The sequence below is a fragment of the Lutzomyia longipalpis genome, chromosome 3 (assembly GCF_024334085.1).
Source record: "Lutzomyia longipalpis isolate SR_M1_2022 chromosome 3, ASM2433408v1".
Classification (NCBI taxonomy): Eukaryota; Metazoa; Arthropoda; class Insecta; order Diptera; family Psychodidae; genus Lutzomyia; species Lutzomyia longipalpis.
Genome location: NC_074709.1, coordinates 26,690,774 through 26,718,208, shown reverse-complemented (window position 1 = coordinate 26,718,208; position 27,435 = coordinate 26,690,774). Strand labels below are relative to the sequence as shown.

Genomic DNA, 27,435 nt, shown 5'->3' with positions numbered 1-27,435 from the left:
AGCTTGAGTTTATCACCAAGAAAATGGCAACCTTAGCGTACCTAATTCCTGTTGACTTTCCTTGAGCTTCTGAAGATTCATGGGAGCCATTTCAAAGTCATCCAGACGATTCCTCATAATCATTGTCTCAAATACTTCGCTGGTCTTATCGAAATATTCAGACACAAGACGAAAGAACCGCAGGGCAGTTATCAAGATATTCCGGCGTCTTTCGAGGCGTGTTGCAAAGCTGCGGCACACAAAATCCATAAAGTCCTTCTTGGACATTAAATCCTTGTGCATAAAGGTATCCCTGGGCACGGAGGAATTCTCAATTTTGTGCAGAAGTTCCGCATAGCGTCCATAAGTGTCCAAACACTGCATCTCCAGCTGATCGTGCTTCTTCCGCAGCTCCTCGGATGTTTGAACGTCATAGCCGATCTTCTTTTGGGCATTCAGCAGTGATTCGGCTGTTGTGAGAATCCAATTAATCACCGAAGCTACACCCTCCTCGAGAGCTCCCAATTCCCTGGCAATCTCCATACTGGCCTCAAGTTCAATCCACGCACTGGCAACTTCCGTTTGACGCTTCTCCACCTCATTCAGCATCCTCTTAATGGACTCCAGTGCATCCATGAGATCTGGCGACTTGACAAAGTCCAAGTTGGGACTCCATGTGATCTTCCCCAAGTCAGCAATTAATGTCTTTCCTGTCGATAAAAAGCACCCAAAGAGCATAAATTTTATTAGGGCAGGAAATTCACAGACAGAGAGAGAGGAGTGATCTCTAAAGTGCTTTGAAACATTAAACATTAAAAGCAAACATATTTAATTTCCTCCCAAGAGATATTCAATTGAATAAATGTTCTTCGCATAATCTCTCTGCATTTTCCACGCACACACACACGCCCCAAAGAACCGGAAATGTAGTCCAATGTGAGTCTTTTCTCCAATGACATTGTCTTCTTCAATAAAATTACTTTATTTATGCTGATGCTCTGCATGAAGAAATGTTATTGTTGCTAATGATTTTATTAATAAAAAGATCGTTGTTTTTTTTTTGCAAACAACAATTTAATTTATCGCATCATTTTCCTAGAGGCGGGCATAAAAAGAGAAGAAAATTTCAGAGATCGTGTTTTTAGTAAATAACTTTGCTGGAAGTTATAAATAAAATTCAAATAATTGTGCGAAGAAAGTTTCTTTCACGTAAACGCACAAAAATACAATGTACGGTGTAGGTGGAGGTAGGCTGAGGAATGTTGTGATATGTGTGGGAATATTGTGTTGTTCCATCGGCATGTGCAGAAGAAAGATTTGCATTATATGAAAATTATTTTGATTTAAAAATCATTTGTTTGATGGAGTATAATGTAGTTCCAAAGAAATTTTAATAAATTGTCAAACCGATTAGCTTAGGAAGTTCTTGAAAATATTTTTTAGTTTCTAGAGACATTAGAATTTTGTTTAAATTTAATTTTGTAAGAATTTCTGAAGATTTTTTATTTTTTCCAGCTAAATTGGAGAAAAACCTTCGAAATCTAACGATTATCAGCGAAAATGAAGTTCTGTGGCAATTAGAATTCAAAATGGCGGCAGGTTGTAAGGCATCAGTTCACAATGGCGGTAAATTTTAGCTTTAAAAGATTAGGACCCGAGTTTTTCCTTCTAAAGCTATATGATTCGATCGGTTTAACTTTTTAAATATTTTTTACCTTAAAATCTTACAAATTTTACAATTTTTTTAACATTATTTTAAAAAATTCATACGCCAGAGGCTTTAGATTGGCTTCAGCAGAGCTTTAGAAATTTAAATTTTCTAACGGAAAAAGCAACGAAATCTTCTAGAATTCAACGAATTTTATTAATAACATAATTAGGAAGTTAGAACACAAGAAAATCTCGTCAAATTCTCACACAAAAATTAATTTCATTCATTTACAATACCTGTCGCCCTTCCAACCATCTCCCTCCACACCTTCTTCATTGTCTGTATGTAAATTTTCCTTTGAGTGTTCTTGTCGTTCTTGTTCAGAATGGGACATTGTTGGGTTTATTCACAAAAAAAGCGACAACCCAAACACGCTCTATCGCTAATTAATTTTCAAGAATAAAGAGACAAAAATCTTATCCATAGAAATGCTTTTCTTTTAACAAAATTCTAATTTGATTTTCTAATTTAGATAGTGGTGTGAAATGGAGGTGCAAACAAAAAGATTTTTTTTGGATTCTGTTAGAACGATGGGAAGGTTCTCTCTGGTGCGAGATGTCTAAGAAAGAAAGAAAAATCCCTTGAAGAGTCTTGAATAAATAAATGTAGAATAAACTGAGATTTCACAAAATGAAAGAGAAGTTCTTTCTCACAAATTAAGCTTATGCAAGAGAATTCTCGGAGCTTCTAGACTAGATGGCAAGAATTAATTTTCAATTGGATTTTCTTATGTGAAAAATCAGCCAGGAAGACGATACTTTTGCAATCAATTTTAACCCAGCAGCTGGCTCTTAAAGTATAATTTTTACCACACACAATAAATCTCTCTCACGAACTAAATGAACATGAAGGGGTTCAATTATCCAGTCTGCAACATTTTGCAATCACTATTTTATTTTACATGCATTTTATTTGGGTTGTTTCGAAGGCTTCAGGGGGTTTTCTTTACAAAATTTAATGATTTTTTTAATAAAGAAATAAATAAATTTAATTGAGGTATTAAACTACTTCTTTTTTCAACATTTTACTGATCAAATAAAATAATTTAAATTAAAACTAAAGTTGACGCAAATTTACCTTATTGCGACTCAGAAAAGACTAATTGAGACTCAATTCCCCTTTCTGCGACTCAATTCTTTCTTTATTTAGACTCAGCCTTTGACTAATGTAGACTCAATTTTTAACTAATGTAGACTCAGTCTTTACCTCATGGTGACTCAATTTTTAACTTATCTGTACTACAAAATATCTAATTTAGCCGCGAGTTTTGACTTAAACTTGGGCCGATCGCTTTTGTGAATTTTTCAGTACCTAATAAATTCATTGAAGAATTTAATATAATCTCATAGAAATAAGAATATTCTGAAGACATAAAATCCGATTAAACAAATTTAATTAAAACAAGGCCTGATGAATGAGATTTTTCTAATGAACTGATTGCACCAAGCAGAAAAGATTCTTGCTCTATATTTCAAGACGTTTCGGAGATTCTTTCCCTTCTTCTTCAGGCATTCAATACAATAAAGCTTTATTTTTAATCTCTACAATAAATAAAAATTAAAACTTCGTGAATTTTCTGACTCACCCAATTTGCCACCTCTGAATCTCCTTCTCCACAAACTCACTAACACTTTTTTCAATCTTAAAACTTTGCCTTCTTAGAAAATTCCTTGAAATCTGAGGTGTGTGTGTGTGTACGAATGCCCCCACCCACCCCCATCTAAGTGCTTGAGCTTTATTAAAAATTCACAGAAATTTCTCACCCGTCTCAATGACGCTGTAGACCAATCTCTGGGCGTCCCCATTGAGTGCGGCGCATGTTTTTAAGGCTTGTTCAGTCTCATTTGCTCGCAATGATTTGCTATCCAGCAATGCTATGTGTAGATTTTCTAGGTCATTCACAGTCCGATCGTACGCCTTCTTGAACTCCTCGACACGCTGCAATATGGGACAAAAAAATTGTTACAACATGATGCCAAGAAATGAAAAAACGAAATTGCCAGATGACGATGAAAGTAAAAAGTCGTTGGGGTCGTGCAGATGCATTTTTCCAAACGACACGAGGCACTCACCATGCGATTGTGGAGCCATTGTTCGTGACTGTAGGCAAGTGTGCCACCCAATTCATCAGGCAGCTCACTCATGTCGAAATACTTGCTGAGACGGGACTTGGAGATGATGATTGGCTGGAAATGGGATTACCTCTATAAAGACCCTTCATTTCATTAAGCAACCCTTTCATGGAAATACAGTGATGCTCCACAGTAAAACATTCTTTTGAAGTATTAAAAGGATTAAAAGAAATGCAGATTTTCCTCAGAAAAGTCTTATCATCGACTGAAGAAACTCTTTAAAAAAGCTAAGGAATGTTGTTCTGTGGAGCATCATTTTATTTGCATTAAAGAATAGTTTTTTAATCTTCTAAAATCTACAGGTATCGCAAGTCTAATGAACCCATCCTTCCTGCATCAATCCCCGCACTCATGTACATAAGAAAATATTTTTCTTCTCTATCTTCACCGTTAGTGCGAACAAGTTCTGTGTATATCAGCGAAAGCTGCCAAGAGTCCTAGGGGCGATAAACTGTTCAAAACTATAGTCAACAATTTAATTAATCGGAATACTCCACTGTTAAAAATTCTTTTTTTTTCTTTTCAGTGATTTCAGTAAATGATAAATCTTCAAAGGCGTAAGAAAATGATAAAATTAGAATTTTTAAAGATGGTGGTTGTGTGTTTAAAAGAAAACCGGAAAATCATAAAAGTAGAGGGAAAAATTAAAAGTTAGGATTTGATGATAATTTCAAACAATTTATCGTATCTGTGTGTTGAAATTCTTGAACAATTATTCTTTAATTTAATGCACATTGTAGAAGAAATTAAATTTATTCGAACATCGCTGGAGGACTCAGGAAAAGACAAGATGGGGGCGCCTGGTAGTCTCAGAACAATTTAAATTTATAAAAAAAATCAACAACAGTGGAGACGCCGAGTTAAAATAGAATTCCTTAAATAAAGGAATCAATCAACAGTTTCCCAACTAACAGAATATATTCTATATTGAATAATGGAACATTTTTTCAGTCAATTAAACGCCCCTTAGGCTCTATAAGCTGCGAAAAAAGGCGAGGAAAAAATTCTCTCTCGCCATTAATTTAATCCCAATCATCAATGCTAAAATATTCTTTTGCTTCGAAATGAAAAGTTTGAGGGAATTTTTGCTCTCTCTATGATTCTTTCTTATGCTCGAGCCATTCAAGCACACGCTCTGGAATATTCTCCGAGCGACATGCGACACCCAGACAATTTTTCTTTTTTCCATTTTAACCATTTTATGTTTAAACATGAAGAAAAAGCGCTCCTTTGCCGGCGCACCTCTTACCTCGCCAGTCTTGTTGATTCTTGCGCAATTCTCAACTCGCTGCTTATCCCAGAATGCATCAGGACGGATAACAATGAGTGTGGACAAATTTGCACCAAGGAGCGTTGTGGCGCGCATGTGGATCTTTGCGAGGCGCCAAGAACACTTTTGGGCATCAATGAGCACCGTAAAGCCGCAACTTTTCGTTTCGTCGCTGGAAGTTGTGCAAAAAATACAACAAAAAAAAACAGAAAATGGAATGAAGGAGAAAAGTTAAATGCCATCGCAGAATGATTTGCATAATTTTTGCACATCATCAGGTACATAATACACACCAATACATAAATCATACAGGTATATCAAGTGAACATATAATTTATGAGAAATATGGGAATGATGAGAAAAACCGCAACTAATCATTTTGAGAGGAAATTAAAGTCTTTTTGTGCTAGATAAGAATGAGTTTGAATTTTAAGATATAAAATGTTTTTTTTGCAAAAGAAATTCATTCAAAAATAAAACGTGCTTCTTATGAATGTTAAATCTTTGTTTGTTTTTAAATCTTGCATGTTTTTTAATCATTAGAAAAATATAATAACTTATTTCAAAAGACTTTTTGTTATTTAAAATTATTAGTCGTTTTTATGTTGCTCACGTATAATTAAATAAGAGTTTAGCATTTTATGGGTCTTTTCTTAATTACCTACTCTTTTTAGCTTTTTATTGCCCGCCTCTTTCATTAAGTACATGTGCACTTAAATGCACCGCAGAGAAGAAATTATTATTACGATTATTACACATTTTTTTTAAAGGAGCCCATGCGCTTGATATGGGCGAAGTACCTAATTGAAGGAAACGCAGAAAACAATTTTAACCCACCCAGTCTTGTAGGGAATCAAAAAAGGATAAAGAATCGCCAAAAATATTCACCATTTTCCACTGGGGTCACAACGAAAAAAGGCAATAAAGTTTTGTAAAAATTCAAAAAAAATTGACCGCCATTCGCCATGTTGTCTCTTTCAATGCATGAAGCATATGTTTCAATGCTTCGTCAATATGAGCTTGTCGATGGGAGTTTGACATTTCATTTGTTTTGGCAGAAAATAAAAAAAAATTGCGTATTTTTTTAGTTTAAATATCGTGGTAAATGTGTTTTACGTGTTGTTCAAGAGTGATTTTTATATTTGAATACCTGAAGGATGAATTCCCGCACAGTTTGTGACCGTCTCAGCGAGCACATCAGTGGTCGTGGAAAAGGTCTTGGGAAAGGTGGTGCCAATAAACATCGTAAGGTTTTGCATGACAACATCTAGGGAATCACAAAACCAAGCAATCCATCGTCTTGTCCGTCGTGGTGGTGTGAAACGCAAAGGATTCCAGCGCAGAGGATCTCTCAATTCGTGAAAAAGCCATCTTCAAGACGATCCACGACCAATGTTTTTGGATTGCTTTGCTTTGTAACGAGAGATGTGCTCGCTGAGACGGTCACAAGTTGTGCGGGAATTCATCCCAGGTATTCAAATATAAAAATCACTCTTGAACAACACGTAAAACACATTTACCACGATAATTAAACTAAAAAATACGCAATTTTTTTTATTTTCTCCCAAAAAAAATGAAATGTCAAACTCCCATCGACAAGCTCATGACGAAGCATTGAAACATGTGCTTCATGCATTGAAATGAACAAAATGGCGAATGGCGGCCAATTTTTTTGAATTTTTACAAAACTTTATTGCCTTTTTTCGTTGTGACCCCAGTGGAAAATGGTGAATATTTTTGGCGATTCTTTATCCTTTTTTGATTCCCTACAAGACTGGGTGGGTTAAAATTGTTTTCTGCGTTTCCTTCAATTAGGTACTTCGCCCATATCAAGCGCATGGGCTCCTTTGTTTAATTTATTAATCCCGTTTTATTATTTTAAAAAGAATGCAAAAAGTGTTATTTCTTGAAAGTTTAACAAAGAATAAAAGTTTTTTTTTATTCTTTTTAATATATTGTTGAATATTTTTTAACATTTCTTTATTACTCAAAATGAATCTGAATATTTGACTTTATTATGAACATCTTTTATTAAAAACCTAACAACTCAAAACCGAAAAAAATCCCAAAACGTATTTAGAATTTTTTGGTTTGAATTTAGTCTTTTGTTTAGGTCCAATTTACTACTTTTTAGCATTAATTAACTATTTTTCGGTTTGAATTTAGTCCTTCTTTAGGCTTTAAACCGAATACTTTTCGGCTTTAATTCAGTCTTTTTTTTTGGTGAATTTACTAGTTTTAGGCTAGAATTTAGAACATTTGAGCTTGAGTTTACTATTTTTCGGTTTAATTTAACCGTTTTTTGTGCTTGAATTTGTTATTCTTAGGCTTAGAATTTTTTTCTTTAATTTCTTTGGCGAATCATCTAAATATTTCCGAAGATTCGAATAATTTCGTTCAGATAAACCCACATTGTTAAAATTTTGATTTAGACTTTTCCTTAGATTTTCCTGCATTAAAAAAAATTCTTTTCTCATAAACAGAATTTTCCATTTTTTTTAAATTAACGTAAGAAAATCGAATAGAGGGGGTCAGAAGACATCCTCCCTCTTCTTTTACCAATCCCTACAACAAAATATTTTATTTTATTTTATTTTAAGAATTAAATTTTTATTTTCAAAAAAAAAAAAGTTTTCGAAACGGTTAAAAAGAAAAGAAATATTTGATCAGTTATAAATAAAAAAGCACCTAATTTTTTTTAAAGGTAAAATGTCCCGCAGAAATTTCTCTCCAAGTCTCGAAAAGATCGAAAAGACCCAGATTTGTCCAATTTATTAACTCCATCATTCAGCAAAGAGCTCAAAATGGCAAAAGAAGATCTCATCTCGGTGATCAAGATGAATTTTATTCATCTTCTCCTCTTTCTCTCTTAGAAAGTCTTTTTGGGCAATTTATTGGTCACATTAAGAGCTCAATTCTTTTGGCACATGGACAGATTGGATGGATTGATGGACAAGAGAAGAGTTAAGAGATGAAGAAGAAAAAAAAGAAAATAGAAGTTACCTGAGTGATGAGAGGATGTACTTGATGGAGGTCTCGAGGTATGGCTTTGTCCAGGGATGCAATTCAAATGGCACCGGAATTACGAGGAGCAAATTGTTGTCCCGATCACGCCCACCTGGTAGGAATGCGGAACGACTCTGGAGTGCATTGAGGACGTCCTCCTCCATGGCTATCACTCACCACAGCAAATGTGACGATGATGATGATGCGATGGGGGGATAGGGAAGCTCTCACCTTGTGGAGATCTCAGCACACGATGGGGCCATCGCGATGAAGCTGGAGGTGGTGGCCAGTCTTTACAGTTACAAACGTCGCGGGACAAGTGATGGTTTTCCAATCTTTTTTTTCTTTTTCTTAAACTTCTCTCACTTCTTCTTCACTTCATTTTTCTGCAGCACTTTTCACAGCAACATGATGCTGCTGCACCCAGATTTGTCCACAAACTGCCACACAGCAATGCAGGAAGGCAGCGCAACAAGAAAATTTCTCAAAATGTCCATTGAGGTCAGTTGCGCGTGATGTGGGCACCACACATTCACACACAACAAATTAAATTTAATTCCGCAAGCAAAGAACTTCCTTTTCTGTCCTCAATTTTTTCGGTTGCACCACACTGACTGCTGAGCCCAAGAAAAAAGGGCAAATTCAAATATTTCTAAGGCACCTGATTCTATTTAATCAATGTGAAAAGTATGCGCGAGAAAATGTGTGAGATTGTTACAAGACACGAGAGAGAGGGAAAAAAAGAAAATTCCGCGGGAAATTCTCACCGATTGGCGCGTAATTGTTCAACATGTAGGCAATGCACTGGGATGGTTCAATTACGTGTTTAGCCCCAACAACCTGCTCAATAGGCCTCCGTCAGCACGACACGTCTTGGAGGTCGCGACGGTTCATCACACCGCATAATATTCTTGAGGAGCTCCTCTCACAAGAACTGGTTCGAAATTTTCTTTTCTTTTTCCCGCACAAAATGTTGGCACTTCCACACCGGAGAACTTCCAAACTACAACTGAGAGGCCTACTCTCCTCGCCACGATGTTCTTCAATGGTCTCGCGACTCCAGGCATTCACTCCCCGCATACAACATATTCCGGTTTCTCACTCCATGCTACATGTTGTACTGTTTGTACACATTCTATTGCTCCCAGTTCTCGTGCACAAGGCAAGAGAGAGAGAGTGCCAGAGAGAGAGAGAGAAGCTCACGGAGAAAGCATAATCTCAAACTTCTTTTATAAAGTTCGCGCTGCTGATCGGATCAAGACTCCGGCCAAAGCAGCATTGATGGGAGAGTGGCTGCACGCCCGCCTTAGAGTATTGGGCAGGTGTGGAGTGGCAACACTGCTGCATTTTAAAGGAGTTTATTCATTTTGATGAAACAATTTTTTTTATGGAACATTAAAAAAAATCACATTTAACTGTCTGATTTAAATCTCTGCATTACAATTTTCATTCAATTAATGCATTAAGAGGATGTTTCTCTGTTAAAACAAGGGGCATTTATCTGAATGAAAATATTCGGATCTTCGGATATATTCGGATGATTCACATAAAAAAAAAACTAAAATATTCGGCAAATAAACAACCCTTAGCTTTTAATCTTAAAGGTGCAGAAAAAGGGATGAAAGCACAACGATACTAAATTCAAGACCAAAAAGTACTAAATTCAACCTCAAAAAAATTTAATTCGGTTTTCAGCCCCAAAAATTCTCATACTGAGGAGTAAAATCTTACAAAGTACTAAATATAAGCTTAAAAAAACAAAATCAAGCCGAAAAGATTCTGAATTCAAACCCAAAGAGTACTAAATTGTAGCCTAGAAAGTACTAAATTCAACCTGAAAATTCAGCCCAAGTCTCATATTGAGGAGTAAAATATTAGAAAGTACTAAATTTAAGTTAAAAAATAAAGTACTAAATATAAGCTTAAAAGTTCCGGCAATTCATATGTTTAATGCTGAATGAAATATTACCCGATGCTTACCGGAGGAAAATAAATAAAATTATTAAAGTACTAAATTTAACATGAAAAAAATTATTGTGTTTATAGCTTTAAAAAGTTTCATGGGGAGTAAAAGCTTAGAAATTATACTATAAATTGAAACTTACAACGTACTGCAATCAAATCTAAGAAGTACTAAATTTAAACAGAGTAAAATATTTGAACGATTCGCGGAAAATATAAAAATAATCGCCAGTGCTAAAATGTCTTCTTGTACTTACATTTGGCCGTTTCCGGTCTTCCTTCATAGGTCATTTAGTCTGCCTAAATTCAGCCATTAACACGATCCAGGAGAATAAATTAATAAGAAAAATCATTGCAGGTCATCATGAGGAAGATTCTGTTCAAAGTATTTTCATTTCATTTGATTTTGTCTCTCAAACGACAAAATAATGAAATTCTTTTACAGCGCAAAATGTGTCTCTGCTAAAAGTGTCTAAGATAAGTTGTACTAATTCTTTAAAACTGTAAAATCTTTCAATTCTTTTTCACAGAATACTTACCAAAGAAATCTTTCAGCCCCAAATTGTTAAATTTTAAGACATCATCGGTCCTCAAAGGGTCAAGGCAATAAATAAAAAGACAATTCTTTTTAAAAGGAATTAAAATTTTTATTACTTTCGCGACATTACCAATTTTTTTTCTCTCATTTATTTATACCAAAATGTTAATAAAAAACTTTACTCTTTTTTTGTTTAATTCTCTCTCTCTCTATAAAGAGAGTTAATCCTGCTTAAATTTTTTTTTCTCAAACTCCTCTCTCGCGTAAAAGCTACAAAATGGTAGTGCTTAGAATTATTTTGCACCATTCCTTCCTTTTTTTCTCTCTAAACGTTGTGTTGTGTAGATTTTCTTTAGCTTCTTATGGCGCATTTACTAAGTATTTTTTTTCTTATTTTGTTTCTTTTTTCTTCATCTCCTTTCACACAGTTTCTACGGTTTTTTTGTTTATTTTAATTAAATCTTGTCTTCAGTCGGTATTTACATGTAGTACAATATTATAATGTTAAAAAAAAAATTGAAAATATACATTCAAAACAGTCTGTTGTGAGTGGGTTGTGATTCAAATCCACCCGTGGCTCGTGCTCCCCTTATTTGTTGTTGTTGAGCCACGGAAGTTTATTCGTTTTTTTCTTTTCTTTTTATTTGTTGTTTTTAGTGCGACGGATATGGCGCTCCTTTCCCACAGAATCTCTCTCTCTCTCTCTCTCATTTTATCGCGATTTTTTATCTTTTTGTCGACGAAGTTAACTTCTGCTCTGCCCTTTTACGCGCGCATTTGTTGGGGCAGGTGGAGGAGGGCATGCAGTCGTGTTAGATAAATTTTCACCTAAGCGGTGAATGTTGTTGCTTCTTCTTTGGATATGAACTTCCACTTGTTATTAGTTGATGACTCGGGGGGCGTTCCATGAGAAAATTCTCATCTGCATCATGCTCATCGTCTATGCTGAGTGCCTCTTCGTCACGCCGTAGAAGCGTCGTGGCGTCTTCTGAGCGATTCTCAGCAGCAGCTTGAAGAGCTACAAGTAAACATAAGCTGGAATGTTTTTTATTGTTAAAAGGTTGTTTTTATCTGGCTCGTTTAAAGGACCCTTCACAGAACAGAGAGAAACGTACCATTTTGCTGCTGTAGCCGCACCTCAGCTCCCTCGTCGGAGTGGTAGAAGGAGACGCGCGAGAAGGAGGTGGAAACTTCATCCAGCAGACTAGTGACGATATCAATGAAAGACGGCCGGAGATTTGGTTTATGTTGCCAGCAATCGCGCATGAGATTGTACAGCTGATCGGGGCAGTTTTCCGGTCGTTCCATCACGCCCCCATCGATGACGTACCGCAAAACTTGGTCATTCGATAAACCTTGGTATGGTTGCGATGCAAGCGTTGCCATTTCCCACAGGACCACACCATAGCTGAACACATCGCTGCTACTCGTAAAGACGCCATCCTTTAAACTTTCCGGAGACATCCAACGAACCGGTAAAAGTCCTTTGAAAGAAAAATGCAAAAAAAATCATTAAAAATAAGATAAATTTAAATAAAAATATAAAATTCTTTACCTTTGGTCCCCTTTCGGTAGTAATCCGTCTCATAGATATCTCGTGTCATGCCAAAATCCCCAATTTTGACGGTTAAATCCTCAGCAACCATGCAATTCCGCGCAGCCAAGTCCCGATGGACAAACTTCTTAGCCGCCAAATAGGCCATACCGTCGGCAATTTCGATAGCCATCTGCAGGATACGTTTCAATGTGGGCGGTTGCGGTGGACTCTGACCCGTTTTTATGGCTTCCGGATCGGGACGATGTGACCTCAAGTACCCCTTGAGATCCCCCTTTGCCATCAGCTCCATAATAACAAGTGTTGGCTGCCCTCGCGAAACAACCCCCAACAGCCGGACAACGTGATGCGTATCGAAGGCCTTCATCACCGAAGCCTCTCGCAGGAAGTTCATCCTCTCACGATCCGTTGCATTCTCATTCACCGTCTTTATGGCACACTTCACATTCTCCCCATGCTTATCCAGCTTACTTATTGTCCCCTCGTACACCATCCCAAAGGACCCCTGACCGAGTTCCTTGAGTTGCGTTATATTATCCCGCGGCATCTCCCACTCATCCGGGGTGTACTGCATACTAACGTAGTCGGGATTAACGGTGGCAATTAATTTGAGATCCGGAACACTCTTCACCTTCTTCTGGTAGTACATGAAACCCCCAATAACGGCCACGGCGAGTAAACTCGGTATTACAACGCCCAGGGTGATGGTTAAGGCGTTATCGTTGTCCTTCTGCGGAGATTAATTAATGTTTTTTTTTCCAAATTAAAAATGAGGAAGAAGATCTTCTTTCTAGCTTGTATCTTAAGTTTTCTTCTTTCCGATCATCGTTAAGGAGAGTTTTTCTTTGTTGTTTTAACGTTTTAATGAATAATGAACCTCCCTGTTTGACTCTGATGACGACCGGAAAGAAGAAAACTGAGAATCCAGGACAGAAGTTCCTGATTTCTGGCTAGAATCGTCAGTTTTCTCCTTTCCAATTGTCCGGAAAGAAGATAACCGGAAAGAAGATAAGAAAGGATCAAAGCCTGAAGTTCTTCATTTTCTGGCTTGAATCTTCAGTTTTTTTCATTTCCGGCTTTTGCTAAGCAATGTTTTTACGAAAATCGGAAAGAAAAATGATTGCATGACAAAACCAAAAAAAATCGAAGAATTTCTTTCTTCCTTTCTCGGATCGTTGCCAGATTTGGAGGATCTTCGTTCAATAAAACTTTAGGACTACACACTAGAAAGAAGATTGAAGATCCATGCTAAAATTTCTTGATTTCTAGCATAAAATTTCAATATTTTTCATTCCAGTTATTCCGGAACTTAGTTTTTTCATTGTTTTATCGTTAAACGAAAAATTCTGTTTAGGAATGATCAAAAAGAAGAAGTTCATATTTTGTAGTCTAGATCTTCAGACTTCTTTTTGATCGAAAAAACTTTGCAAAGCGATAACCGGAACAAAGAAGATTCAAGATTCAAGCCAGAAAAAAAGCTTTCTTTTCTTCTTTCCGGACGTTGCTAAACAGGAAGGTTCTTTGTTCAGTTTGTTCAATCAAATAATTAGACGACGATTAAACTACCTGCTTGACGGCAACCGGAAAGTAGAAGACTGAAGATCCAAGCCAGAAGTTTTTTTTTTTGTTTTCTAGATTGGATCTCCAATCTTCTTTTTCCCGATTTTCGTCAGGCAGACAGTTTATTCGTCGTCTAATTATTTTATTGGACAAAGGAACTCAGTCTGACAATGATTGGAAAGAAGATTGAAGATCAAATCAAAAGATTAGACAGAACAGTTCTTTACTCCATAAAACGATAGTACGGCACACAGAAAAAAGACTGAAGATCCAAGCCAGAAGTTCTTCCTATTTCCTGGCCTGAATCTTCATCTTTATTCTTCTACTTTACAGTCATTGCGAAGCAGAGGAACGTCTTAACGTTTAGAAGAGAAAGAAAGAAGCTGTTCTTGACTTCTGGCTTGGATCTTCAGCTTTCTTAAGAAGGAGATCCGAAGGCGAGAGGAAGAAAATAAAACAAGACAAAAAAATGACAAAAAGAAGCAAAAAAAAAAGTCCAACAAACCTTAATGACGATGTAGCGTGGATCAGTCATATTTCCTTCTCCAGCCAATGATGTTGCTTGCACTTGAATGCTGTAATTTCCCGCCTCAACCATCGTCAACTTGAACGTTCCATTGGATTTTTCAAAAGTCTCCTTCTTTATGCAATGCACCGTTGGCTTACGCATACTATTCACATCATCCACCTTCTGTATGTGCACCGTGTACGTCAAAATGAGGCTATTGGGATTCTTGGGAGCCTTCCAGGAGATGAACAACGTATTATTGTTGGTCTTCTCAATGTGAACGTGCGTAATATCATCGGCACCACCTTTAGAAAATTTAAAAAATGATTAAAATTTCCAAAAAAAAATTCAAAGAAACTTCTTTCAAGTTTTCTTCCTCACCAATCTTCCCGGTTCTTTGGTACTCAATTGCTTTGGTACTGCAGTTGGGTGTATCCTTATCATTCTTCGGATAAACATTCTCTTCGAGCTCCCGGCAGGCAATCACGGAGATGATGTACTGCGTGTAGTGCTTCAGCTGCTTTATCACGTACTTCGTTTCCGACACATTCAGCTCCCTGTACACCTGCACGTAGTAATCGTTATTCTCATCCATTACATCCTTCTTCATGTGCTCCGGAATGACGCTGTCCTCAATCATTGGGCTATCCGGGAAGATGATGTCATTGGGAAAGTAATCCGAGAGGGCAGAATTGTTCCCATTCAGCGGAATACTCCGACGTGTCCGTGAGGGTTTTCTATAATAAGAAGAAGCCGTATGATTCCTATAAAAATGGAAGAAAATTCCTTCAATTTTTTCTTTTTTTTTTCTCTTCAAACGGAAAACTTTTCGTTTTTGGGAAATCCCGAGGATTAACCCACGCACATGCAGTTTACCAAAATTCACTGAAAATTGGAGAGAAAAATGCACAAAATTGAGGATTGTTCTTGCAGCATCCCTGAAAACTTTAAGGTCTCAAGAATATTTTTTAAAGTCTAAAGAGTTTTTTTTTTAAATAAAATTAAGAATTTGTGATCTATTTTCTTTTTTGTAATTTATAGAAGAAATCATCAAATGAAAAAGGGATAAAAAAAATTATGAACAAGACATCTGTTTTTCTTTGAGACCTCAGACATTGAAATTCAGACCCAAAAGATTTTGAAAGCTGATAATTGAAGAAATAAAAATCAAAAATTAATAAATTTGATTTTTTTTTAAATTAAGGTAGAAAAATAAAAAATTGAAACACCACAAAAAAACAAAAAAAATAGAATTGAAAGAAACATAGTTTTAAGACCCTAAAGATTAAATCCAAATATTTAGAGTTTAAATACCATGAAGACACATCTACAACATCTACATCTATTTTCATACGATTATAAAATATAAAATTAGGACCCCCAAAATTTTCTTAGGACCCTACAAATAAATATTTTGTACTTTTTAAGTTTTTTTTTATGACAAGCTTAGTTTCTAAATATTAGTGTTTTTTTCTCAATAATTCTTTGAAATGAGGACCCATAAAATTTCCTTAGACCACAGAGCTTTTAATTAAAAATTTCAACATATTCTTTAATTACTTTGTTTAATTGTAATAAAATGTAAAGGTGTTGATAAAAACTTTAAATTATTAAGACCCTAAAATATTCTTTAGACCTCAAATTGTAAAAAAAAACTTAAAAAAAATAGTAAATATGTTGTTAGTATATTTTTGTTAGTTATAATAATAAAGTTTTGATGATTCAAATTAATAATAAAAAATAGAAAATAGAAAATATTAAAAACAGAAAATAATGCAAAATAAATTTAAAAATAATTATTAAGAAAATCAGAAAGTTTATCAATTCTAAATAAGAATTTTTTTTTAATTTAACTAAACATAAATAATAAAAAGGAGCATCTTCCTATAAATCTCTTTTTTCCAAAACTCAGAATAATATCTCCTCAAAATTTTTTTTTCGCATTCTTTTCATGCTTCTTTCAAATAATTTTTTTCACACTGGGAATTAATTTCTCTTCACATTTGTACTCACTTGATGTAGACGTAGTTATGTAGATGATCCTCGAAGCTGATTTGAATCTCTGCATCTGCCTCTGAGAGCTTTGGTTTATCATTCTTCTTGCAGGCACACTTCTCAGGATCATCAGGGGTTGGGGAAGTTGGTTTGGGGGATGGAGTTGGGAGGACAGGTAAGTCAGCCTCTGGCTTGAGCCCTACAGGAGATCAAAAAACAAGGATTTCAATGAATTCTTTTATTGTGAGAAGATCCCAGCCGGAAGAAAGACTCACCGTGAGTACAGTAATCCCTCTTTGAGCCCAGAGCTGCACTATCTTCGGAAATTGTTGCCAAGATGCAGTATGAAGTGAGATTCCCTCTAGCCTTGGACGGTGGTTCCCACTCAACGACAATCTCCGACGTCCCATTGGCAGTCGTACGGAGTCGCTGCACCTGCTCCGGGCGCCCAGGACGTGTCCGGAAGTAAATAATGTCACTCTGAGCACCCATTTGCTCTGTTGCCACGGTATACGTTTTCACGTAATACGCGTACTGCGTGTAGGGCTCCAGTCGTGCCAAAGGGTACGAGATTGACGTTTGTGTGTAATTCTCTCGCCCAACATCGTCCACTTTCCATCCATCCGTCCCGCAAGCATCGCGCCCATCGTAGAGCGAAACATTCTTAAATGGGGCCTCAATGTAGGACACAACATAGCCCAAGAGAGCACGATCATCCTCCAGCTGGTAGGGCTCCCACTCAATAACAGCACCATGGTCATCAATCCGTGTCGTATTGACAATCAACTTTGTCACATTGCACGCAATTTTATCCCCATTCGATGTCTTCGCTACATCCTGTGCCGTATAGAAGTCCCTCCCATCGAGGTCGGCAATACTATTCTTAAGCGCTTCAATCTTATACAAGCACAATTTGGGATTGTAGTGAAAGGATATCCCACCGTGCTCAATGCGCAATTGACTCGTATTATTCCACAATGATTGGAGATTTGGATTATCCAGGACAATGAGTGAATTGCGATTGTACTCGAGGGTCTTGCCATGGATGACTTTGAGATTTTTGAGAAAGCTCAACGATACAAGGGGAAAGGAACGTGCAACCTTCAAATATCCATCAATCTCCTCGATATTTGAGAGGAACTCCTCGAGCTCCTTGACAATATTTAATCCACCTTGATTCATTATTTGTATTTCGAGAGAACCCGCAATGTGGGTACACCCACGCATCTGCTGTGCCGTTGAGATGCTATCAATCTTTGCCGCTTGACACGTCTTGCGGCATAGCCCATTGCACGGGATGCACGTCCGATTGTTCGTATCGTTGTCCATTTTGTAGTAATTCGTGGGGCATTCGAGAGTACACGTCCCATTGAACGGGATATACGGATAGAGTTTCGAGGCGTCCCTCACATCGAGGGATCTTGTTATATTTAGGCATTCCTCTTTGGTGATACATCGGCGATTCATATGCTACACACACAAACCACCCCCCCGAAATAAATCAAAATGAAACAACCCCCAATAAAACATTTACAAAAACAACCCTCTTACCTTATAGTAAAAGACTGGACACTCCTTGACGCACTTCACATCCTTCCCATAGCCAACACTCAGATGACGACACACAGTGCAAGACTTTGGATCCGATGGGCTGCACCCTCCAAGGCATGAAGGGTCACAGCATTGATTGTTCGCAGAGCACGGTAACCGATATTCCGATGTCTTGCACGCATCCGGACAAGCTACAAAGGATCAAATATTTTATCCTTTTCCCAAAGAAAAACAAACCACAAAAAAAGAGAAAAAGGAAAACTAACTCTTCTGACAATGTTCACTATTCCAACACAGACGATTGAAGGGATCGTGCCGGGCAATTGGACACTCAATGGTGGTTCTTGGAGATTCATTATCAACATCCTTTTCGCCTCTCTTACTCCCTGGACACATTGGACAGAGATTTTCTTTGCTATTGCCCTAAAGGTACAAAAGAAAAGCTCATTTATTGCGCACTATCTTTGAAAATTAGCCTAAAAGCTTTTTCTAAATCTTTAAATTTTATTTTAAAAAGAAATATAAAGAGCTAAATTCTTAAAGATTTATTAAATACTTTTAATCTTTGTTGGTTTTTAATACTTAAAAAAAATAAAAATAATTTTTTATAAAAGCGAAGAAAAAATCAATGCTAAAACGAAAAAAATCTTAGAATTAACGGTTTGTTATAAATCATTTTTTTTATAGAAATAAGGGATTCGTTAGTGAAATAATATTACGATTTTGAAAGTTAACGACTCGTTATGGAAGACTAGACTTTTTTAGAATAATAATTCGTTAACAATGTGTTATGGAAGACTAGATTCTTTTAGAATAGTAATTCGTTAAGAAGTTAACGATTTGTTATGGAAGACTAGATTTTTTTAGAATAATAATTTGTTAAAAAGCAAAAGTAATAAAAAAGTTAACGATTCGTTATGGAAGACTGGATTTTTTTAGAATAATAATTCGTTAAAAAGTAATTAAAAAAGTTAACGATTCGTTTGAGACAATATGATTTTGAAGACAACGGCTAATTATGGAAAAAAGATTTTTTTTCTATTTAACGATTCATAATCGAAAAATATATTGGAAGATATCGATTCGATCTCAAATATTTTTTAATATATATTTTTTTAATTATTTCTATTAATTTTTATGTTTAAAAAACTTAGCGATTTAGTTATGTAACAATGGATTTTTAAATTTAACGATTCATAATGGAAGAACTAAATTCTAAACGTTAACGATTCGTTTTTGAAAAAAACTAGATACGAGAATTCTGGAAGCCAACGATTCGTTGTTGAACCGTTATCTATATTCCAGATACAATGATTCTTTCTAAATTGTAGTGATTCGTTAAGGAAGAATTGATTATTTAACATAACGATTCGTTAAACAATAAAAACGTTAATATTCGATGATTTATTTCCAGAATCTTCCAATTCCTATTGTAAATGAACAATTTGCAAAAATTAACGATTTATTAAAATTAACGATTCATTGTTAACGAATAATTCTTAGGATTCAACCATTTTCTAAAAGTTTAAGATTTGAATTTATAAAAAAAAACCCAAAAATAAAGAAAATCATAAAAATTAAAAAAAAAAAACACTCACCCTAATGTAGTGATCAGTTTTAAGCGTATGCGGAGCAATAAGCGTCCAATCGATGGTGTGAACGTAGCAAAGGCTTGGGTTATTCTGAATTCTCACAGCTCCACGTCCAATGTGTGTGAGAGAGATGAGCCCAATCTCCTCGATATCCATCAATTCGTACACAATGAGGGCATAATTGACAAATAGCTGATTCCCACGGATGACGGTTAAATTCGGGAAGAGCTTCCTGAGTGTTTTGAGGCCATTTACACGATACAGCATCAGGTAGTTTGTGATTTCAGTCAACAGGGGAAACGTGTAGTTCTCAAATGCCTTATCTGACCCCTTGAGACGATCAATCAGGAGAATTTGTAGGAATCCCTCAATTACGCGGCAATTCCGTAAACGTTCCAATTGACTTGGGCTGTTCCGTATGTCCATACTTTGGCAAACTGCAACGACGAATTACCCCCAAGAAAAAAAAGTTATATATGAAGGAAATTTAATCATAAACTTTCGACCTAATTTCCTCGTTTTTCCTTGCCCCAGAAATTCCCCCCAAAAAAGCAAGCAACATGACCAACATTCAAGGGGAAAAATTGCATATAAATATTTCCCATCTTATCCTTGAGAATTTCATTAAAATTCCTTTCTTCAGTTTATGGATACCAAAAAAAAATGCTTTTCATGTCCTTTTTTTTCTTGTATAATACATGCCACCCCCTCCACCCAAAAAAAGAATGAGAAGAGATTTATTTTCCCACTTGTTAGAAGCTTTGTCATCTGCTTTTCCTTTCTCTCTGTGTGTCTGTATGTCATGTTCGTGAAAAATAATGAAATTTATCATATCGATCACACAATTCCACAAGACCCACCCCAAGAGTTGCCCAATAAAGACACACAAAAGAACAAGAACACGGAAATGAAAATATAAACATCATGTTTCAGCAAGAAAGTAAATAATTTATGTTCACTGACACGGTGCGGGGAAGATTTTATGTGGACTGGAATAATTTTTTGGAGAAGGATTAGTGGAGTATTGTTTTTCTTTTTTCAAGAAAAAAAATAATTGGATTGATGTTTAATAAATTTTTATTTCGCAAAATTTATATTTAAAAAAAAGTTTCCTGTTTTTGGCTGATTTTTCTTTTGTCAAAGAGCTTTTTATCAGTGCTAACGACTGTAAATTGGATATAGACGCTCCATTGTTAAAATTAAGAGTCAACGAATGGAATTTGTAGATTAACGCTTCGTTGTTTAGAACTAACGATTGGAAATTGTAAGTTAACCCTTAATTGTTTAGAAATGACGATTACAAAAAAAAACTACAAGAATCCTTCATTAATTTTTTTTAATCCTAAAACTAATTTAAACAAAAAATATTTTGCTAAAAAATCATACAACTGATTTTTGCCCACATTTCTTTTGCACACGAACCACGCGGAGCATTCGTTCCATTTTGCAAATTTCCGAGCATACCCCAACATAGTTGAGCGTGCCAGTCCTCGGTACGCTGCTATTATTTCATTTTTGTCACCGCCACAGTCAGGAAAATGTCCTGATTCATTCCACCGTCTAATTGTGTGAAGGATTAAGTGCCTCATCAGTGCATTCCTTGACCCCTTCAGCAAACCCGAGTATTTAATTGCACACACACGCAAAAATGGTGAGAGAAATTCCGCATTATGTTTAACTGCATTAAATTTTATCACTTAATTATTTCTTTGACCTTCTCTCCTTTTTTTGTGCAAAAATTACGAAAAAAAAAATAAAAAGCCGACTACCGTGAAATACATGCCATCCTATCGGATGGAATCTAAAAATCCATACAAGCGAGAAAAGTGTGAGATAATCATACGGGAGGTTGTTGATGATATGCTAAGTTCATTTGTGTATGCAAACAGCGATGCGAGCCAAGTGTGCAATAACATCAGCGAAGAAATAAAGTCACGTGTGAAAACACTGGGCTTCGACAGGTAAGAACTAGGTGTTATACCTAAAACACCTTTATATATGTTTAGTGTATGCCTTTAGTCTTCCTTTGAGTTCCTCTTTCATTTCTTCTTCATTACTCTTTCAATGTTTAAGACTCTGCTGATTTTTGTGGGAACATTCATTGGGAACGATTTTGACGGAATAACGTATATTGGCATTGCAGAGCAGCGTTTGAAGAGACGTATATGGAATTCGTTAAGCTATCATTGTTTAGTTTTTCCGTTAAAATTTAAATAGAAAGCAAGGCAATATTTCATGGATTTGATAAGAAAAGTTTTTTTTTAAGTCATTCACTTAAAAACCGATTAAAAAATGTTTGTAAATAAGTATTTTTTTTTAAGCTAATAATTTTTTATTAAGGAAATGACAATATTTTTGAAATTTTTAAGCAAAATTGGCAAAGAAAATAAATAAAAAAAACAAGACATTCATTTAAGGATTTACTCAAGTATAATACAAACATTTTTTTAAAAAGGAATTTAAAAAAAATCTTAAATCTTAAATCTGGAACTTTTTTTGCATTTACATTGTAAATTTAAAGAAAAAAATTTATAACAGAAAAATCCAACAACTTTCTTTAGCACATTTAAAAAAAAAATTTAATTAAAAAATATTTTATAATTTCTTTAAAAATTCATTTGAAAAAGCATTAAAAAATCCCCATCGAGGATTTATTGCAGAAGAATACAATAACTTTTTTAAATTGAGAAATAAAAAAAAATTTTAATAAAAAAATAAAAATTCTTTACAAAAAACATCTTAAAAATTATAACACGATTTTTCAAGGAATACTTGAAGAAAAATTCACGAGCTTTTCTATTTTCTTCAATTGGAAGGTTGCGAAATATTTTAATTCAATAAAATATTATAAAATTCTCTCCAATTTCTCTGACAAAATTATAAAATTCTTTCATTTATGAAGAAATATTTAAATACTTTTTTTTGTAATAAATTAAATAGTTTTAATCCATTTAAAACAATTTTAATCTTTTTAAAACGAATGTAAATAAAGCTTTAGTTTGTTACCCAATTAAATCCCATCTAAACTGTTTTGAAATGTAATTAAATAAGAAGAATTACAAATTCTTTCTGATTGGTTGATAAACAGAAGCTAAATGCTTATTGGTTAATTCTCAACTCCTTGGTGGAGCTTAAGTACAGAGTTAATTTAAATAACAAAATTAAAAGATCAAAAATTTCTGCTCAATTTCTTTTCAAATTTTTCTCGGAAAACCACATTAATGACGTCCAAATTCAGGCATTTAAATAATGTTCCCATTCCATTCATCAGTGTCTTTCAACACTCATACGGGCTTCTCGCAGCACATTAAAAGGGTAGCCCAACGAGTGAATGAATGTGATTTTCCCTTGAAATGAATGTGCGGCATGTGCTTCCCAAAAATTTCTTTTGGAATCTCTTTTGCAGGTACAAATTGGTTTGCATTGTGACAATTGGTGAGAAGTACTTTCAGAGTTTCACATCAACGGTGAAATTCCTCTGGGACACCGAAAAGGATGGTTACGCTAATTACGTGTACGACACACCGAATTTTTTTGCAATTGCCACCCTCTATGCTCTCTACTATGATTAATGTTCCATGACCCATGTTGTTCTTTTATCTTTCTCTCTGTCTGTGTGTAAATAAAATGTTAAAATTGTACCAAATGTTGTTGCTGCTTTTCGTCCCTCTTCTAAACATTTTAGAGTTGTTATAAAAAATTTTAAGTTGAAAAAAAAGAAAGAAATTCGTTAGATTTGCTCACCTCCTGTATCGTTGGATGCCGCCATGTGAGTCTCCGGTTGAATTTGGTCTCCATGCACGAATTGTACGGTTAATGAGAGTGTCAATACAAACACGCATAATACTACTAAAATATTTGTAAAATATGAAAGTCTCCGTGTTGTCCCGCTGCTGCTGATGAACTTGGAACATTTTTCGATGAATCCCTGATGCAAATACTTTGGCACTTTGAGCATCCTACAACTACGTTTTTTCCTATCATTTAACTTAAATTGCCGCCACATGTGTGCGCCCTCTGGATCCCCACCCCCACCACTGCATGTGTCCCCATCTATTGGGGCGGATCCCGACACCACCATCGCTTCACCACTATCTGCATGTAACAACGCACCACACTCACTCGACTTACACAAATTTGCACTTGTTTTCCTCTTCTTCATTGCTCATAGACTTTCACAAAACATCTCTCTCTCCTTCCCTCTCTTTATCTTCTTCGTCTTTTCCTATGAAAACTCCTTCTCCTTTCCACACCATTCAATGCAAGAAAAAATTAGACTAAAATTACAAATTTTTCTTTTTCTATACTAAAAGTCCACTTTTAAACACTAAAGCACGCAGAATAAGATTAAAAGATTAATTTAAAAACCCTTAAAAAATTCCACTAAAGTTTTGTTTTTCTCTTTTAAATTAAATTCCTTTTTTTCTTTAACTTTAAATCATGGGGTCGCACACACTTAACACTGCTGCTCACAGAATCTCTTCTTGCTATTTTGTTATTTTTGTGACCACGATGCCATCCGCAGAAGAAGATTCGGTTGAACTGCTTTGAACAAAGTCTGCAAAAAAAATAAGCAAAAAACGCATTTTTTATGATCTTCCCCAACTCACCTCTGCTCAAGCAAAGGAATGCAAAAAAAAGAAAAAGAAGGGACTTTTTTTTTACAAAGTAATGAGAAGAAGACCTTTGACACGAAGCTCACAGGTGAGAAACCTTCAAAGAAATGCAAATTTTCCACAGAGAGACAAAAAAGAAATTTTTTCAACACTTATTAGGAAGAAGGGAAATTGGACGTTTAATCACATTGGATGCTAAAACTCTTCTGGGGTCTTCTCAAACACACAATCTGTGCTTGCAAAAAAAATTGATAAGGCACACAAAGTGCAATAAAAACTGAAGCTCCTGAAAAGACTAACTGTGGTGCTAAAGAAGATTTTCAAAAAAAAATCTTTGAGGGCTAATGATTAATTGGAATTAATGTCTTTAATTTACTAGAAAGAAAATTAATCTTATTTCATAATTTTTGGAAGTTTTGGAATTCTTTGTAACAGGTTTGTCAATTTTTTTAAAAGAAAAATGATTTTTTTTTAGCCAAGACACCTTTTGTTTTATAAAAATGATTCGTAAGTTTATTGTTTAAATTGTTTATTATTCGTTAGTTAGAAAATTTCTTTCGTTGATTAACTGTGAAAAAATCTAAGAACTCAGACCTTTTTTTTATAAAATCAAAGCTTTTATTCATTAAAATTAACACAGATTTTCAGAAAAGAAGAAAAAATGAGAAGAAATTTCAAAAAATTCCCTTTCTCATATTACTAACCTTAATTTCTTTAATTAATCCAATGAAATTCTGATTTATTCTCAGTCACAATTGCAATAGAACTAGAACTAAACTCTTGCAGTATTTCCTTGAATATTTTCTCAGCAAAAATTCACTTATAACAACAGACAACACAAGACAAAACAACAATCCACGTTCCCCTATTCGATTAATGCACAACCCCTTGGAATTTCTTCCCAACTGAACGCCCTTGAATTTTAAAAATTATTCCCACCAAAAAAAATCCTTTCTTTTGCCTCACAGAAACCAAAACCCCGTTTTGGGGGCTCTTTTTGGGTGTTTGCGGAGCACCAGCACTGACCGAGAGAGAGAGAGAGTTTCAACTTTTTTCGAATTCTATTGAAATACTAGACACAACTAAATAATACAGCGAAGCAGACACAATCGGCAACAATCAATTGCAATTGGCTTGTTTTTAAATTAATTGATTTTATTGGCGGGTCAGAGGTCACCAAATTTTATTAATTCCCCGCCATTTCTCGCCGTTCTCCATGCAATCTTCCATTCAAGCCGTGCGTCTTCATCTGTTTCTTTCTCTTTTAAGCTGTGATTGATGATTGATTTGCTGCAGGCGGGAAATGGCGTGGGTGGGAAAAGTGTTTTGTGGCATTGAGTGACGTTGTGTTGAATGCGGGAAATGCAGAAAATGCGGAAAACACTTTTTTATTTGTTTCTTCTTCTTCTTGTCTCTCTCTTGGGAAATGGCCAAAGGTCTCCTTGGGAGCGTTACCAGTTCAAGAAAAATGTGAATGTAAACAAAATTCCAAATTTAAAAATTTAATGGTTGAGTTAGTTTTTGTTTTTAAAATTAGCTTTTAGATTTAAAAAAAAAACGTTTATTTTTATAATAACTTTAATTTTTGTTATTATTTATTTTAATTTTTGTGCCTTTTTTCCATAAGAATCTTGTTTTTTTTAAGTTTTACTTTAAGATTTTTGAATTTACGAATTTTTGAATCTAAAAAGATTTTGTTTGGCTTTTATTTGAATTTTTAAGGTCTGATTTTCATTTATTTTTCGCAGTGATTCATTGAATTAATTTTTATTTATATTTTTTAATTTTTCAATTTTTAAAATGGACTTTAATTTAATAAACCTTACAAATGATTTAATTTTTAATTAGAAAACTTCAGGGTCTAATGGGGGCCTAAAAATTTGAATATTTTTGTTTTTTATTTTATTCCGTCTATTGCAATGAGTTCTTGTGGTTCTTGTAGAATTTTTCCGCAGAATTCAGCAGAAATTCGGCACATTAGCATAGATGGATTTCGACAATTTTTCAACAAGTGCAAAAGAGACAACGCCACAGGAACTAAACGTGTGTGAATGAAAGAACAGGAAATTATTCTTCAGAGTGAGAAGGAATATCCAATTTTTTATATGCGCGAAAGGGACGGCTGTATATTTGTTTGTGTCGATTTTTCGCGTAAAAGGGGTTTATCAATCCACCAAGCAATGTTTACTTCCTTTTAGCTCAACATTTTCCTTTTCTCGCATGAAATTAATTGGAAAACTTTCACACGATAGTTTTGGCAATTTCCAGATTATCAAAAAATGGGAAAAAGAATCATTTTCATGGATTTTTTATCATTAATTTTTGCAAATGATTAGCCCATTTCCATTGAAAAACAACATTCCCCAATCAGGCCCCACAGTAGGCCATACAGAGGGACCACACTGCTCAATAGAGCTCATTCAGGGGTGGTCTAATAGGGAGAGTGGTGTCATCTCACTCACACACAACTCACCTTCTCTTTTTATTATTAAAGAAAATGCGACATTCCACTCATGAGGGAAATGCTTCCAGAAATCCAAAACATCTCCACGAAATTGCACTTTGACCTCTGGGGGAGCACACAAAACGGCCACCCATTCACCAACTATGCACCACGGGGGTGCGTAGTGTGCGTGAAATGCGTGTAAATTCAATGCACGGGGGCCCTCACTTTATCTCACAAATCCCCTTTTCCTGGCGTCGCTCCGAATGGCGCATCACTCAGAAGCCACACAAGTCCACCCGCGTACACATTTATGCACTTTTCACCACTCAATTGAGCTCTTTTCCGTCCCAATGCGCTTTTGCACCACTGAAATTGATAATATTTACACGGCGAGCGAATTGAAACTCCATTGTAGTACCACTGTCCACCGTACGGAGGTGTGGTGGCGCTAGTGATCAATGAAAACCTCAAAATGCCGATTTCTCCGTAGAAGCTTCCTCACTGTGTCGGCTGATTGTTTTAACGGTTTTATTGTTTGTTTGTTTTTCTTACTCTTTAAAATCTCATTAAAAAATTCATTTTTCGTTTTAAAGGATTTTCTAGGGCACTTAAGGATGCAGAATATCCCTAAATGTATGGAAGTATTCTCAGGATCGACTTTTTCTTCGTCAAAATTCTTTATTTTAATGATTTTATGAATAACTGTGTGTGGGGTAAAGTTGGTTATTCAGTGTAATTGAGGCAATTGAGGTAACTCAATTTAACTAGTTTAAGTAAATTCAAATTAGATTCTAATTTGACAATTTCTTATAGGAAAACTTTCCAACATTCTCTCTGACCAATTTATTCTTTAATATTCTCGATTTTAATGAGAAATTGTAGTGAAATATTGTCAGTTGAAGCAATTTCTCAGTCTTTTCTTGAATTATTTTACCTCCATTGTTAACCAGGAGGACCAGAAGTTCTCCAGAATTCGCAATAAAATGATCCCAGACGGTTTTCCCAAAGAATTTT

The 27,435-nt window shown here is 35.2% G+C and overlaps 2 protein-coding genes across 32 annotated transcripts in view; both read right to left on the bottom strand.

The window, feature by feature from the left end:
• Window positions 1-9,117, bottom strand: part of LOC129793468 (titin) — a 165,947-nt gene extending 156,830 nt beyond the window's left edge. For 14 of the 29 annotated variants that reach the window (XM_055833524.1, XM_055833529.1, XM_055833532.1 and 11 more), the window contains exons 1-5: window positions 8,096-9,117; window positions 5,072-5,264; window positions 3,763-3,876; window positions 3,454-3,628; window positions 42-689 (exon numbers count right to left, since the gene is read on the bottom strand). In XM_055833524.1, coding sequence (XP_055689499.1) covers window positions 42-689; window positions 3,454-3,628; window positions 3,763-3,876; window positions 5,072-5,264; window positions 8,096-8,262 — 1,297 coding nt within the window. In that variant the 5' untranslated portion in view covers window positions 8,263-9,117. The remainder of the gene's footprint in view (window positions 1-41; window positions 690-3,453; window positions 3,629-3,762; window positions 3,877-5,071; window positions 5,265-8,095) is intronic. The other 15 variants (XM_055833503.1, XM_055833507.1, XM_055833511.1 and 12 more) reach the window with 2 other exon arrangements.
• A 1,565-nt stretch (window positions 9,118-10,682) lies between these two features.
• On the bottom strand, window positions 10,683-26,849 carry LOC129793473 (insulin-like receptor). 3 transcript variants are annotated; one of them, XM_055833545.1, is made up of 12 exons: window positions 26,449-26,849; window positions 23,104-23,917; window positions 19,366-19,796; window positions 18,034-18,190; window positions 17,768-17,958; window positions 16,492-17,686; window positions 16,235-16,415; window positions 14,603-14,958; window positions 14,219-14,526; window positions 12,154-12,883; window positions 11,714-12,082; window positions 10,683-11,616 (listed from the first exon to the last, which is right to left on the bottom strand). In XM_055833545.1, the coding sequence occupies exons 2-12, from the start codon at window positions 23,519-23,521 to the stop codon at window positions 11,423-11,425; spliced, it is 4,530 nt and encodes a 1,509-aa protein (XP_055689520.1). In that variant the 5' UTR covers window positions 23,522-23,917; window positions 26,449-26,849; the 3' UTR covers window positions 10,683-11,422. The 3 variants fall into 3 exon arrangements, with proteins under 3 accessions (XP_055689520.1, XP_055689522.1, XP_055689521.1); XM_055833547.1 differs by lacking the exon at window positions 26,449-26,849 and adding an exon at window positions 24,044-24,204 and having other exon boundaries at window positions 10,683-11,633; XM_055833546.1 differs by lacking the exon at window positions 26,449-26,849 and adding an exon at window positions 24,044-24,202.
• Between the last annotated feature and the right edge of the window lie 586 nt (window positions 26,850-27,435).

Bases quoted from the DNA above. Each gene is read 5' to 3' on its own strand.
- LOC129793473 (XM_055833545.1), bottom strand. From the start codon at position 23,521: ATGAAGAAGAGGAAAACAAGTGCAAATTTGTGTAAGTCGAGTGAGTGT. The intron at 14,959-16,234 runs GTGAGTACAAAT...TTCTTATTATAG, and splicing joins CATAACTACGTCTACATCAA to AAAACCCTCACGGACACGTC. The intron at 14,527-14,602 runs GTGAGGAAGAAA...AATTTTCTAAAG, and splicing joins CCAAAGAACCGGGAAGATTG to GTGGTGCCGATGATATTACG.